Here is a 14,827-nt window from a genome sequence, read left to right as displayed (position 1 = left end):
GTTCCCTTTCCCTCTCTGTTTCCCTCTCCCTGCTTTCTCCTCTGTCTACACATCTGCGGTTATTTATCTGTTTTTCTGTGGGAGAAATGTGGTCAACATGTGTCTGGCTTCCCTCCACACAGCACTCATCTGTAGTCAACTTAGGAATCACTGGACGACCATAGTAGATCTACCAAACTCTAAGTAGATACTCTCCATGGAGATGGAGACTGATTTTTATATGTTTTTTTAAAGCATGTAGACATGACAGTAAATCTTTCTGTAATGGGGGCCCACTTTTAAACCAATATTCTTTTGTTTCTTGGGTGAATGTGGGCAGTAAATGAAGGTTAGCCAACATGACCTACAGGAATTAGGGGATCTGAAAGGAGTATTTGGTTTGCCTAAGCCTATGGATTTGCATTAACCTGACCTTTAAACTTTTAATCTCAATGTTATTTAATCCTCTGGAAAGAGTATAGCCTCAGACAATGTTATGGTACGGGTAGGTCAACCTAGGCCACAGCAGAGATGGCTGACATTGATGGCGGCTGTCAGCTAAGGCATGCAATGGCTTAAGAGGTTAAATTCATGTGTTTAAGCAGGTATATTTGTCTAATTGGTTAATCAGAAAACTATCTCATTGTATGCACTTAGTGTGGTTGAGTAGAGCCTCTCCACAGTCTGATGTCTTTTGCTGACATCCAACTTCAGGAGGCTGTGGCTCAGGAGTTTGAGCAGGTTGTCCACTAATTGAACAGTTGAAGGTTCGACTGCCAGCTCCTCCTGTCTGCAAGGTGAAGAATCCTTGGGCATGATATACGAGATGCCCCCAGATGCATTTGATCGAGTGTAAATGGGTGAACTTTTCTAGTAAGAAAATGCTCTGTGTGCTCAAATAAAGCAGAAAAGTGCTAAGTACCACACTATTTACCCACTTTCTGGAACATCAGTTTAAAGGATTTTCTAGCCAAAAACAACCATCAAGCTCTTTCTCTCTCTGTCTTGTAAAGTCTTTCAACTTTGGGCCCAAACCACAATTGATAAATCAGATTCGTGAATTATGCCTCACCCTCGTGATTCACAACTAGGACGGCTACAACATGTTTGTAAATCGTGACCCATGCATGGCTCGATGAAGCTGTGGCTGATTGTTTGGAAGTCTTAGAGAAAATGTTAGTATGACTTTTGACTTATAGACGTGAAGTCAACTCTTGAGGTAGACCACTGTTACACTGAGAACAAGCAAACACAATCAACAGAGTAGGCTGATGAAATGTTGGACTGTGATGGTGCAAGCAGTGACTCTTTGCTAACATGCTAGCAAGGTGCCTCACTCAGTATGTACTTGGTGACGGAGTTGGGGAAATTGGGTCCAAATCAAATATAGTGCCCAGTCGCTGCCCAGTTCATTATCTATATCTGTTTAACTGCTGGGGAATGCAGATATCTTATGAGCCAGTCACATTGCAGCAACTCGATGCATTTAGGTCAAGGTGACCTGCTGAAGTTAAAACTCAGCATCAGAATGGGAAAGAAAAATGATTCAACTGACTCTGAATGTAGCATGGTTGCTGGTGACAAGTGGGTTGGTCTGTTTCACAAACTGTTGATATACAGTGATTTCGCCACACAATCATCTCTAGGGTTTCCACACAATGGTCCCCTCCAAAATATCCAGTGGGCATCAGTTTTCTGGGTGAAAATGTCTTGTTGATGCCAGAGGTCACAGGAGGACATGACCAAATGTTACTACCAAGGCAGTGGTTCCCAAACTTTTTTTGCTAGGCCACCCTTTGTTTTACAAGAAAAATGTTCGCACCCCTGCCCCCCACCACCACCTAAGCCCCCCCCCCCGCACAAACACATCCTATTTTTGAAAACGCAGCTGTTTCTATGCAATTCTGCAGGGAGACCTACCTCGGCACTCGTGCAGGTGAAGCCAAAGGGCAAATATGCTTCACCATATTTTCTAGTGTTTGGCTTGGAAGGAAGTTGGTTTGTGTGTGAGCCCCGTCGAAAACCTGTCCATTATGCTAGCAGTGTCCAAGCGCTCTTTTTTTTCTTTTCATACCACGCCCCCCCCACCACCACCACTTTGGGAACCTCTGCTACCAAGGTATGCAGAAGAGCATGTCTGAACACACAACGTGTCGAACCTTGGAGCAGATTGGACCACACCAAGTGCCTTCCCTAAACTAAGAACGAGAAACTGAGCTCACATCGTCTCACCAAAATTGGGCAATAAATGACTGGAAGAATAGTGTGATGAGTCTTGATTTTCTGCTGAGATATTCAGATGGTAGCATCAGAATTTAAGCATGGATCGATCCCGCCTCTCCAGTGGTGGTGTAATGTGTGTGTGTGTGTGTGTGGGGGGGGGGATTCTTGGCTGTAGATTTCAAATCTGCAGCACCTCTGCGATGCTGTTATGGCACTATGGACCAAAATCTTTGAGGAATGTGTCCAGGACGTTGTTGCGTCTTTGTCGCAAAGAATGAAGGTAGATCTGAAGGGAAAAGGGGGTCCACTACCAGCAAGGTGTACCTAATAAAGTGGTTGGGTGAGTGTATCCTTCACATGTTTTGCACTAAGCCTGTAACCTACATAGTTTTTTTTTTTTTTTTTTTTTAATAAATTTTAGATATAAAACTGTATCCACTCCAGCCATTAGTAACATATTGTTGAACTCTTACATACTGTTTTCCTCACATTCAGTTTGTTGGGTTAAGGTCCCCCTCGTAGGCCTTGGCGCCCCTAGAAGTGTCAGTACGGATCTGGATTAGGATCCAGGAATTTTTTAAAGGATTGTTTACCATTGCTAGATAGGAAAAAACTGCACATTCAGAATCATGTCTTTCCAAATGCATATTGAATAGAAATGACTAAAAATGACAGACATCCTCTTTATATTGCTATATCACAAGCTGATCCAGATCCACATGACTGTCTGGATACAGGGATTCAATTCATGCATGTTGTTGAGGGAAATTTCAGCCTTGGCGGAGGCGTGCAGTCTCAGGCTGCTCATGTTTTTAAAGCATTCAGCTTGGCTCTACTACACAGTACCTAAAGAGTGGAAAAAGAAACACCACAAGAGTCAGATGATGAATGCAAGGTCTTTATATATATATATATATATTTCTTCAGTATAATTGCAACATATTTATAGAGTACTGCAGTAGAACAGAATAAAACACAGACACCTGTTGTTGTTTCATGTAGTGATATGAGGCAGGAGGTTTCCCTTTAGTTAATGGGTGCCTTCATTATTCAGTCTTACTAGTGCACCATGATGAGAGTAGAGTCATTTCAAAGCTTCAGCAAACTTAAAAAACAAGAACAGACAAATAAATACTGTACAACACCATATATGTAATACTAGATTCAGACGTCACAAAAAGGTCATGCTTTTCTCAACAGAACAGTTATACGTATTATATATGCACCTTCATATAACAATGCAGCATTTCTGGCAAGTTTCCCTTCACAATAACACTCTCATCAACAAATGGCAAAAGTAAAGTGCCTTTTCTTTAGAATTGGTGATACCAAAATGCAAATGCATGATTGCAAAAATGCATCTGGATGCAGACTTCCTGAAAAGATAAAGGTTTGGAGCAGACATCCATAGAATTAGACTGGATAGAAAGGACACGTGGCACATGAGGTCATTTTGATAGGCTGTTATAGAAGTGAGGATTGTTTAAGCGATGTGCAGTGTTTAAAAACCTCTGTAGCTACAAAGCCAAAAAATATTCTGAGAGCGGTTAAACAGTCGCTTGATCAATCTCACGAGCCACACTTAACACTCTTAAGCCACACACTTGAACACACACCATATAACGGTAAGAGACTATTACCAGTATCCTGCGTCAGCCTGTTTATGGGTCGCTACCTGAATGACCTCTCAGGGATGTTTATTTGAGAAGGAATGTCCTTTCTATCCAATCAAGCACTGTACATAAACTCAAAGACCTTAAACAACAAACCACACAATTCATCAACAACAGGGATCAAAGGACTCCAACTGCACTAAAGCATCATCTGTTCAGCAATTATTGATTACACACCCAACACGCCTCTACTAATCTTTACCCACAAGACTGTACAAGATCCAATAGTGCTCCGCTGTCGAGGTAAATGAGCAAATTTGTTGTGATGGTCAGCTAGTCCCCCCCCTGAGAAGATAGCAGAGACAATCTAAAAGAACGTAATGTTTTCCCCACATTGCGTGGAGATACGGAGGTGGGATTTACACAGGCACCAACAGTCAAACTTTTGTTTTATCTCTTTGGCACCCAGATCACATATACTTCCTGGCAATGAAAGAAAATGTGTGGAAACACTTGAAATCAATCGGTGTGACATAGCATTTGAAATCAAATGTTCTGTTCTTTTATCATTTCTACCTGAAGACTAAGAGCATCATTCTCTCTAGCAAACTAAGCACTTGCAAATGAATGTTCCAAATCCTTTTAGCTTAGTTGTCTGGCTGAGACCTCAAATTTCTCAATAACCTCCTACTTCAGTTAAATAACTCAGAGGACTGGCTGAATGAATGTGTCCTGTGAAACTAATGTCTTGTTCCACTTCATAATGCCTTTGTAAAACCTGAAGGATTTTATACTGTAGCAGCATAGTTAGTTATCACCTGGACTGTCCAAGCCATGTGCTTGTTCCATCAATCAATCAAGCTCATATTCATTATATTTCCTCATGTAAAATCTACAATAAGCATGATCAGGATGTTTTCTTAATGTTGGTGTTGTCAATCACAAGCACTCAAAGATAGCATCAAAAAAGCCAGTAGGCAGACATCATGCTTACACACAGGAGAGAGTACTGAATATAAAGAGAAAGAGCTTGGTGTCATGCCAGATGTGTAACAGGTTGGCAAGTGATGAGACAACAATGTATTTTTTGTTTTAGTTCAGCTTGGTTGAGGCCGATATAAGGATACTGTGCCAAATCCTAACTTGAGGAAACCAGACTTCACCAATATTCCTAAACCTCTGCAAAACTCCTAACCTGTAAATTTCCTTCAAGTCATGTCTATTTAATTATTTATAGGTGGCTTTGATGTAATATGTCATGACTTTTAAGGTAGGCTACCTCCCCTCAAATTAGGATTGGGCCCTCTGACTCTCTGAGTGAAGTGGTAGTTTTGGCTGTGGTCCTTCAGTACTCCCTGGCCTCTTCGAGTTCATTCATGAACACATCCTCGTGGGGGTTTTCTGGGCAACTCAGTCCATTGTTGGGTGGTCGCACCGCATGGAAGCGACTCCAGTCTCCCTTGCACAGAATCCAAGGCAGCACATCCACTTTGAAGTGCAGCTCGGGCGAAAACTCGGTGCTAATCAGGTTCGGCGTGCCTGCGCCTTTTCCTCGTGTGATCAGCCTCCCGCGGTCGTCGTAACAACAGTGCTGTGCCGCAAGGGTAGTCGAGTCACTGGACAGTGCCGAGCGGATGCAGCTGCGCGCTGAAGGCTTGTAGATGTCCAGGCGCTCCTTGGGGCCGCTGGCATCGTGCCAGCGGAACGGCCGTCCGTGAGCGTCATCATAGACACTGACCACAGTGTACGCGGCTTCGAAAGGGTAGGAGCAGGGGCAGTTGGGCAGCTCAGACAAAACCTGATGGAGGTACCTCTGCAGGAACTCACTCTTACAATTGAGCCATTTCTCACAGCTGTCTACATCTGTTGGAAAGAAGACAGCAACACCGCATTAATCTCTGCCACAGCTGAGAGCATGAACAGATGAACAGACACCATGGAGTCAAGTCTGAATCCTATACTTGCATCTGTATACATCTGCATTACACTACTGAGTAAGCCCAATCTAGATCCAGTTCCAGTATATATCTGATTGAGAAACCTTTTTTACAGTTATGGAAAACATCCCGAATAAACACTCACCTGTTCCAAAAGGCTCTGTGCCATTTTCCATTTCGAAAGGGAAAGGCTCTACCACAGTGTTGACATCACCTACATAGAGAGGGATAGATTAGCAGATTAGTGAAAAAAAAGCCCTGCAAATCAGAATAAAAATCTGAATCATTTAATGCACGTGTTAAAGTAAAATATGCTTGGAAGTAAAATATTACCCGGGCAGGGCTCCAGGTCACATTTAGAAGCTTCTGTCAGAGTACAGGAGTACCCACAGGACTTGGTCCTCTTCCTCTCACCATGTCCACATGTCACTGAACAGGGAGACCAGGGTGTCCAATCATCTATGTCTTTCTCTGTGGAAGAGAAAATGTAAACATCAGTGTCAGGAACCCAAAGATACACAAGTAGTGCTTAACAGATTTTAACTTCACTCGTTTATTTGCTGTTATGCACACAAACATGCAAACGTGTTTCAGCCTTGTGGCTTTCATCAGAGCATCAGAGACTGAAAATGTAAGCATTTTCTGTGAACTCAGATTAAGTGTTTGTGACTCATTTCCTACTGATCAAAACCTATTCCACACAAACAAGAAAAAGCCTATTAAGATTAAAGCACAACAGAATTTACACAATGAGAAAAGTGTCGCAGAGATTACGAGAGGTGATGAGAAGATTAGAATAGCAGCTCTGCACCTTCCTTTTGTTATAGGTGGAGCTAATTGGAAGCAGCTTCGAAGTGTTGATAAATAATTACAAGCACAAGAGGAAGAACCGGCAAAATACAATAACACAGTTTTGTGTTGCAATGAACTAAACACGCACTTCGACAGGCTAATCCAAAATGAGCTTTCAAACTTTCCTGACTGCCTCAGTCCAATTTTCTCCTGGTCTAACCTTTCCCATGCAAACCCATGTTCTTTTTAAGAAGGCTTCAGTAAAATTAGAGAGAGAGAAGCTGTGCTGTGGCTGTCCGCCTCCGCGCCATGCTTCCTTGTGGTGTTAATAACACTGAAAACAAGTCATTCTTGATTAAAGGCGAGGTGGGTGCAGAAATACCAGCTTGGGTGTAGCGAGCACCCAATTTTACTTTGTGGGCGCTGCCAACTCGCCATGTGGCCATACAGGAATGAGGTCTCAGGAGAGTCTTAATTATAGAAGAAGCTAAGGCAGACATCCTTGATTTATGTTCACCAAGCCTTTAGATGTGACCACTTTATAGGCATTGTTGCCTTTGCGCGCTCGTCTATATGCACAACAGTTAAACAGATGGAGCCTACATACCGATATAAAGGACAGAGGAAAAGCGTTACAGTAAAACCTAGTTTTAAGCACCTGTTACTACATTACAATAAAATAGAGGAGTTTTGTGCAGCGTCAACCTTCATAACTGTTCAAAAACACAAATAGATTAATTGTGCACAAATTTGTATCTATGGGAAAACCTTTGACGACTAAAACTTTCATGCTGTGGTGAGTCTATGGCTGTGCACTGAATTAATTTGCTTTTCATTCACTGTACAAATCTGACCTCTTCTCATCTCGCACTATTTACTATTTTTACAACTGAACAAATTGTCTGTGCAAGCTGAGACACAACACTAGTTATGTGGATCCTTTAAAGCCCCCCGAAATTCTTGAACTCGCTCAAAAGGCCAAGCCGCCGAGGGTACTGAGGACCATCAGGGTCTGAGGGGGGCCCGAGGGGTCCCAGGGAAAGATGAAAGGGCCGGACAAATGGCCGCTGTCATTCTCTGTTCCCAATCTGCCCTCTAATTGTCTACAAGCAGAGGGCTGTTTTGTCCCAGGGAACAGTGCCGGCCTCACGCTGCCATTAGCAAAAGCATCAGACCCATCTTCAAAAGGCAGGCCTCTGCGACCAGCACAACCAGTGTCAACTTCAAAGTACCCATAACCCACAATGTCCTCATATTCAAATGCTCATGCAGCCTCACTTGCTAGCATTGTTTGGATCTCTGTGACTGTGACTACAGTTAACATGCAGTCTTTCTAAGCTACACTTCTTTCTCCAGCTCTACTTCAGGACCATCTTCATCGCTTTCAATATGATTTACTGAGCTATTTAGTGTCCAATGGTTCATTTTTAAGCCTTTTTTTCCTTTGGGAAACAGAAACAGTTGTGTTTATACGGCCTTAGTTACACACAGAGAGTGCACCACTTGGCAAAACCTACCATAGTAACTCTGTATTGGATCCCAGCCTTCGTTCCAGCGAGTATCCCAGTCCCCGCCTACTCCGCTGGGTAAAGGCTCCTCACTACCGTAATCCAAAGAGTAATCTTCCTCCTCCTCTTCTTCTTCGCCAGTTTCCTCCATGCCCGACCGGCTGTTGCTGTCCTCGCTGGAATCGGTGTAACTCCAAAACAGGGGCCAGAAAAGCTTCTTGCCTCCGAGCAAATCTACTGTGGATGAGGGGGAGGAGGAAGAGGAAGGTAGCCAATCTTTTTCCTTGGCAAGGTCCATCTCCACTTCCATTTGAGGATCATCGACTACTTCAATGGTCACCTGAGTAAAATAAGAGAAGGTCCCTGTTCATCAGACGGAAGGCACAAACACATTCACCAGTGTCACTGATATCACTGCGGACAGCATGAACAACGCTTAAATAAATTATTTGGAGTCAATGAAAGATAATCAAATATTATCCATCTGAAATGTTCAATATCGCTACAATAAATCTGCTTTTGCGGTTATAAAAAAGTACAGCATATACTTTTTGCAGCTTTAGTGCTTGACTTACAACTCTTCTTAAGAAATCAACCGTGTCAAATCCTTGGAAGGGTATTTTAGTCAGGAAACCCGCTCTCCGGATCTAAGTAAGCCAGTCAGACGTGAGCATGAGCACTCAGTCAACTAAACGATCCTCTCAGGGAGAGAATGCGAACCTTTATTCTGGATAACTACCTCTCATTACCTCGATATGACTCATCCTAGATTCACAGTACTTCCAAGGGCCCACTTCAGCTGATGTAAAGACCAGACAGCAGTGAGACTAAAGAGAAAAGCTATGTTTCTGTAATTGTTGTAAAATGAATAGTTAGAAAGTAGCTTGAAGATCGAGTACTATGGTCATTTCAGTATAGCTGGGTATATTCTTGCTGTTATCCTCGGCCTAGGGTAGGTCTTGTAGGTCTATGTTACATAAAATCTCCTCAGAAATCAAATGTCTCTGTACTTATATTGATGTACAGCAGATTGGTAAAACTATGTCTCGCATTCTGAATACTCTGACCAAACTGGAGAAGATAAGTGCCTGCAGAGATCATAGAAAAGACTAAATCTGTGTCTTCATCTGTTTGTTGTAGACATTAAAGGGTTTCCTTTTAGCCTCTAGACATATAACATAGAGGTAATATCACGTGACTCCCTTGTCCCTACTAACCTGTATGTTGGGGTTCTGTGAGTTAATGTCAGCTTTGGCCAGGTCTGGAAAGTTCTTCAGATCCAGTATAAAAGGTTTGGTCTCCTCCTCAGGCTCAGGTTGTGGAAGAACACCAAGGGAGCGGTGCTGGGGGTGAGACCACCTCCTCTGGTGGCTGTGGGGCTCAGGCAGCAGACTCTGAACCTGGTTCTGCTGCTCCAAAGCCTCAGAGGCAAACTGGACACCACCACTATGAATTGACTGGCCATGAGCCTGACGGAAAGAACAGGTAAATGCAGGTTACAGTGAGCACAAGTTATCTACTGGAATAATTTAAGAAACTAACCAAAAGAACACTTGACAGAAAAACTCTTACGGTGCGATTCTGCTTGCAAGGTGACAAAGTTTGCAGACACCACCAGTGTCTGCTGCTTAAGGGCTGGTTGCAGAAAGAAAGATCTATTATTAATAGTGGCTTACTGAAGGGTCTAAAAACAATTAGTGTTCAGTTTTCAGGAAGAAAGCCTTTACACCATCCACCGCTTTGCAGCTTGGTAAGCAATTCCAAAAGGCCCCTGGGCATCCACTAACCAGCCAAGTCATCACCCAGCCTTCGGTTCATTTTCTTTTTTTTTTTCCCACAACAGTCATGCCATCCAGGCCGTGGACAAAGAGGGTCCTGTGCCAGAGAGAGATCCGCTTTTAGCTTTAATGAGAGGGCCTGGGAGGCGTGGGACCCCTGGGCTGATGCGAGTGTGTCTGAACCTGCTGTGCTGCCGCCGCTACTGCCACTGCTTAATTTGACCTTTCAGGTTTTACAGTTACTAAGAAGGAAGGCCGGCAGGAAGAATCGCTGATCTCCGAGATTAATGGTGATTAGAGGTGACATTATAATAGTGGATAGTTGCGGAAACATGTACCAAATGTCTCTAAAATGTGATGCTGTTTTTTTGCTTAGTCTGTTTTAAATCTAATAGGACACATGACTGTTTCATGACAGTCACTGGTAAAGAGCAAAAAAACAAAAACCCCTAATGAACCCTTGTCTGCCATTCGTTCATGTTTTTGTCATCCTGTGAAAGAGCTAACTGGCCCAAACATATGATTTGACAAGAATTTCAGATTGGACCTGTGCCAGTTTGTGGTACGCTCAGCACAACAGTGGCAGTCGGTGGGCTAAAGAGCAGAAGAAACGCTTTAATGAATGACCAGTCAGTTCATGATTTATGGTTATGGCCTCGAGAACAGGGCAGACTTTTCAGGGACCGCCTGTGATCATCCCATAAAGAATTTACGTAGTCAGTCAAATCCAAGAATGTGAACACATAAAGCTGGTTAGGAGGCGGTGCCTGTCAGGGATGATAAATGATGGATAAAGGTGAGCCCTCCTCAAATATGTGTACGCTGGTGGTGACCAGAGATGGGCAGTAACGCGTTACTTGTAACGCGTTACTGTAATCTGATTACTTTTTTCAAGTAACGAGTAAAGTAAGGGATTACTATTGAAAAAACGGTAATTAGATTACCGTTACTTTCCCGTAGGAACGCTGCGTTACTGCGTTACTAAAACGGTGATTTTTTTGCAAGAATGTCTCATGACAGTGACGTAAGCGAGTGCAACGTTCTGACAACAGCTGTGTGCAGATCAACAATGGATCATATATCGAGTGCGGGAGAGAATGTGAGCGTGCAGCGTTTAAAGCGTGGAAGTACTGACCTTACTTTGAGTTTGATTCCATAAAAAGTGACAAAAACATTAGCGTCTGTTGTGCGTGGGAAGAAAACTTCTTTTTACACCGAAAAAAACCCCTAAACAAGCTCCGAGCGCAACGAGGTAATGGGAAATTCACAGAGAAACTCGCGGATTCTTCCACTGACCGCTGCGGCACACCTGCACCAGGGTAAACCTCCGCCTACCCCACTCCTGCTTTACAGGTGAAAATAGAGCAACAGGACCGCTAGTCTTTGACTTTATTTATTTTCTGCTGTGTTTTACTTGTATCTATTTGAAAGACTGAGTGTAAACACAAAAAATATTTTATTTTATGTGCTGGAATGTGCAGAAAATAGGTTTAAATGTTAAACTAATTTATTCAAGTCAGAGAATGGTGCATATAATTTAATTTTTGCTTGATGCATAAAGTTAAAAGTAACTAAGTAACTAAGTAATTAATTACTTTTGAAAATAAGTAATCAGTAAAGTAACGGGATTACTTTTTTGGGGAAGTAATCAGTAATTAGTTACTGATTACTTTTTTCAAGTAACTTGACCAACACTGGTGGTGACAAACAGATACTTTTTTCTGGAAACATTTAGGTGTTTTCTTTGCACTATTTGCCACTTTTCTTACAAGAAATGACACCAAAAGTTGACTGAAAATAGCGATGGTGCACATTTTTTTAGCAAGAATTTTAAAATTAATTGTAAGACTATAAGTAGCGGTGAGTAACACTACAGCTGCATTTATATTACTAATGTAAAACAGATTTACTAAAAACAGATTTTAGAATTTTTAGATGAACATTTAATGTGATTTTTCATAATTTTTACTGAACATTTTATACTTTACAATACATAATCAGCCAAAGAAGACCGCCAACTTGCTGTGCCCCCTCCCCCCCCTCCACCACCACGCAACACCCCCCACACACAGATCTAATGATTCACCATCTTCAACATTACATCTCATGTCTGATATAAGATTTCACTGGTAAAAATTCACCACCACGTTGCTGCGTTTATCCCTGTACCTGACCTTAGTCCATACAGGTCATAACGGGCTTACACAAACCAAACACACACAAAATCTCAAGTCCAGAGTCATGAAAGAGACCGCATACTTTCACACCCTCCTCATCTCGTCCTGTTACACATCTGGATCCTGTATTCTTTCGCCCTGTATATCACTCTCCTCCTCCTTTCGTCCTCCCCCTCATTCTCTCTGATCGTGATCTCCTCCTCTTGGTAGTGGGGCTCCTCTGATCAAAGGCATCATGGCTGATGGCATGCAGTGCGTTTTAACAGTGACACTGCATGATGCACCGGGGGTACTCGGCTCTGGCCTGGGGACTGGATTTTCTTCTCGAAACAGCCTGACAATACACCCTTTTGGCAAACCGCAGCGTCCTGCTTTTAAGTGCCCGGAAAGACTGAATGTTGGGCTACTGTCACTGCTACTGCTGCTGCTGACACACATTTAGGTTAGGGAGAGGAGGTCCGGAGACTGGATGGGGTGAGCCAGAGTAGAGGGGTAGGGACAAGATCCGGTTGGGGGAGGGGGGTATGCAGTATGGCAGCCCTGATTTATGCGCCCGCAGATATCAAAGGGTCCTGCACTTGGCTGTTTCCAAACCATTACAGAAGAACAATAAACTATGGACTCTCTTTGATCACCATCTTTGTGTAAATGGAAAGAGGACAACAAATGCATGCCTGGTAGAATCAGGGTGAGGTAGTGGAAGTTGGTATGTGTAGTGGGGGTACAAAGCAGAAGAGGGCAAACAGGTCCCAGTATCTGGAAAAGAGGCCACTTCAACACAACGCCCCTCCCTCTATTCTCCATCGAGGCATGGGGGTAAAGGCAAAAACAGGAAATTCCACATTAACACAAAAAAGAGCCAACGTAAACAATCAGATGAATGACACTTGACCTGAGCTCCAGTGTGAGAGATGCCTAAGGCTTCCCTTTCTCTGGTTACATAAGCATCTTCTTACTGGGCACCCTAACCCTAACCCATACTCAGCTTGTCCTCCTCCTCCCGCAGTCTTCCTCTGCTAATCTCCCCTCTTCATCCACCACTCACACATGCAGGGGGGGGTCACAGGCAGAGAGAGTCGCCAACATTTGGCTTTTTGGTGAATGAAATGAGCAGTCACAGCAGCCACAGTAAGATTTTTATTTTCTTCTTGTCACTAATGAGTCCTTCCTTGTGTCTTTTTGCTTTGACATCAATCAGGCAGATGATGAGAGAGAGAGAAAGTCCCAATAGGGCATCCATGGGAGGCCACACAAGAAGGAGAGAGTTCAAAGGCAAAAACTGAACCCTGACACAAACACACACAAGCGGACTTTGATATCCAAATATGTCCATGTGTAACACAAACATTCCCCTTTGACACACCGCACAGTGTGTGTGTGTGCGTGCATGTGTGCAGAGAGTTTGGATTTAGCAGAGTGAATGCCCAGAGATGGCAAACCTTACTATACATGGAGAGAGCAGTGGAACAAAAGAAGGCAACAAATTTCTAATGTGGAAATTCTTTAGTTGATTAAAGAATGCCTGGAAAAAGAGGGTGAGCACATTTCATTAAGGTGTTTGTGATTTTTAAATTTCAGCAAACAAAATTACAAACAAATGCACAACATAAGTTTTAAATGTTGCAAACAAAGTGAATAACTTAAATAATTTGCACCAAGCAGTTAGATTACCAAGAGGCTGAATGGGAAATTAAAGCTAAGCACTAACTTTCTGATATTTTATTGTGCTTTAGTTTTAAAATGATGTTGGTACAATTTTATAAGCTATTGTAGTAATAAAAGGAACAGGACTCAGGAGACATTTTACAACCATCAGCAAAAACTTCAAAGCATTAGCTAATTGCCTGTCAGTGGCAAGTGTGATTTATGGCCTTTTCTAACTTGTTGCTAAACTCTACGCCACAAAAAAGCCAACACAGAGAAAGGGAAAAGAAAAAGGAAAAAACGGAGAAGAGAACTTACTTTGTGGGCAATATTCTTGCGTCTGGTAGGTAACCCTGTCACCACACTCACAAGAAGTATTGACCAGAGGACAACCAGCATCTGAAATCTTCTCGGGACCTCTTGACTCATCTTCTCCACTTCAAAGCTTCCCGTGAAGCCTAAAGGCGGTAAAAGTGCTTCACTGTGCACTGTGTGTTTTAGGTTAGATTACAGCTTTACAACAACAACACAAAAAGCGCTTGTGTCCTTTTCGTGTTTTCTTCTCTCCGACTTTTGGCTCAGGACAAATAAAAGTTTTCAGCCTCGTCTATCAAGAAGTGTCGCAACTTTAATAAGATGCGCACGAGCGTCCGCAGGTATCCCGCGCGCTATCCATTCCTGACACCTCGCGCAGCAACTGTCAGTCCGTGTGGCGGCTCGAGCTCGATGCTGCGCTTCTCCATAAACACCGCGGGACGGAGGAGCTTTAAGTACCAGAAAGAAGTTAAATACCCCACGCAGAAACTCCCCGTCCGCACTGTCGCTCACTTATTCAGCTACTTCAGAGTGTGACTCACTCGTCGTGGGCGGGTGCTCACTTCCAATACATTGACATCTGGAGTTCATAGTACGCTGTGCATTTTGCTAGCTGTCTGTCTGATGCGTTCATCCATTATCCAGCTGAAGTTCATCCACCGGCTCTAGAGAGGGTGTGCGCGCGCACCGCCCAGGCAACCGGTTTCGGTAAACTTTCCTTTTACGCACGCATTCAGGGGGGTTGATGCTGAGGGAGGAGGGGGCAGGATGCTCATTGCTCACAGCTGTGCGGAGGGTGGGTGCGCTGGGCACTGAGGTACATGATAAGATTTAGTTTGCGTTGCAGACAGCAAGCCACAA

The 14,827-nt window shown here is 43.3% G+C and overlaps 1 protein-coding gene across 1 annotated transcript; it reads right to left on the bottom strand.

The window, feature by feature from the left end:
• Positions 1-3,087: 3,087 nt before the first annotated feature.
• Positions 3,088-14,665, bottom strand: ism2b (isthmin 2b). Its single transcript, XM_084953921.1, has 6 exons — positions 13,970-14,665; positions 9,270-9,521; positions 8,062-8,392; positions 6,086-6,223; positions 5,898-5,966; positions 3,088-5,678 (listed from the first exon to the last, which is right to left on the bottom strand). Exons 1-6 carry the CDS (start codon positions 14,078-14,080, stop codon positions 5,161-5,163), a joined length of 1,419 nt encoding a protein of 472 aa, XP_084810047.1. The 5' UTR covers positions 14,081-14,665; the 3' UTR covers positions 3,088-5,160.
• Positions 14,666-14,827: the final 162 nt, after the last annotated feature.

This window comes from Perissodus microlepis, chromosome 15 (assembly GCF_051167445.1).
Source record: "Perissodus microlepis isolate ML-2025 ecotype Zambia chromosome 15, ASM5116744v1, whole genome shotgun sequence".
NCBI classification, from domain to species: Eukaryota; Metazoa; Chordata; class Actinopteri; order Cichliformes; family Cichlidae; genus Perissodus; species Perissodus microlepis.
The sequence above is the reverse complement of the archived record's forward strand: the minus strand, read 5'-3'. Positions and strand labels throughout refer to the sequence as shown.

Excerpts from the sequence above, each read along its gene's own strand:
- ism2b (XM_084953921.1), bottom strand. The coding sequence starts at position 14,080 with ATGAGTCAAGAGGTCCCGAGAAGATTTCAGATGCTGGTTGTCCTCTGG. Across the intron at positions 8,393-9,269 it reads CACAGAACCCCAACATACAG|GTGACCATTGAAGTAGTCGA; the intron begins GTTAGTAGGGAC and ends TATTTTACTCAG. Across the intron at positions 6,224-8,061 it reads TCCAATACAGAGTTACTATG|AGAAAGACATAGATGATTGG; the intron begins GTAGGTTTTGCC and ends TCTCTTCCACAG.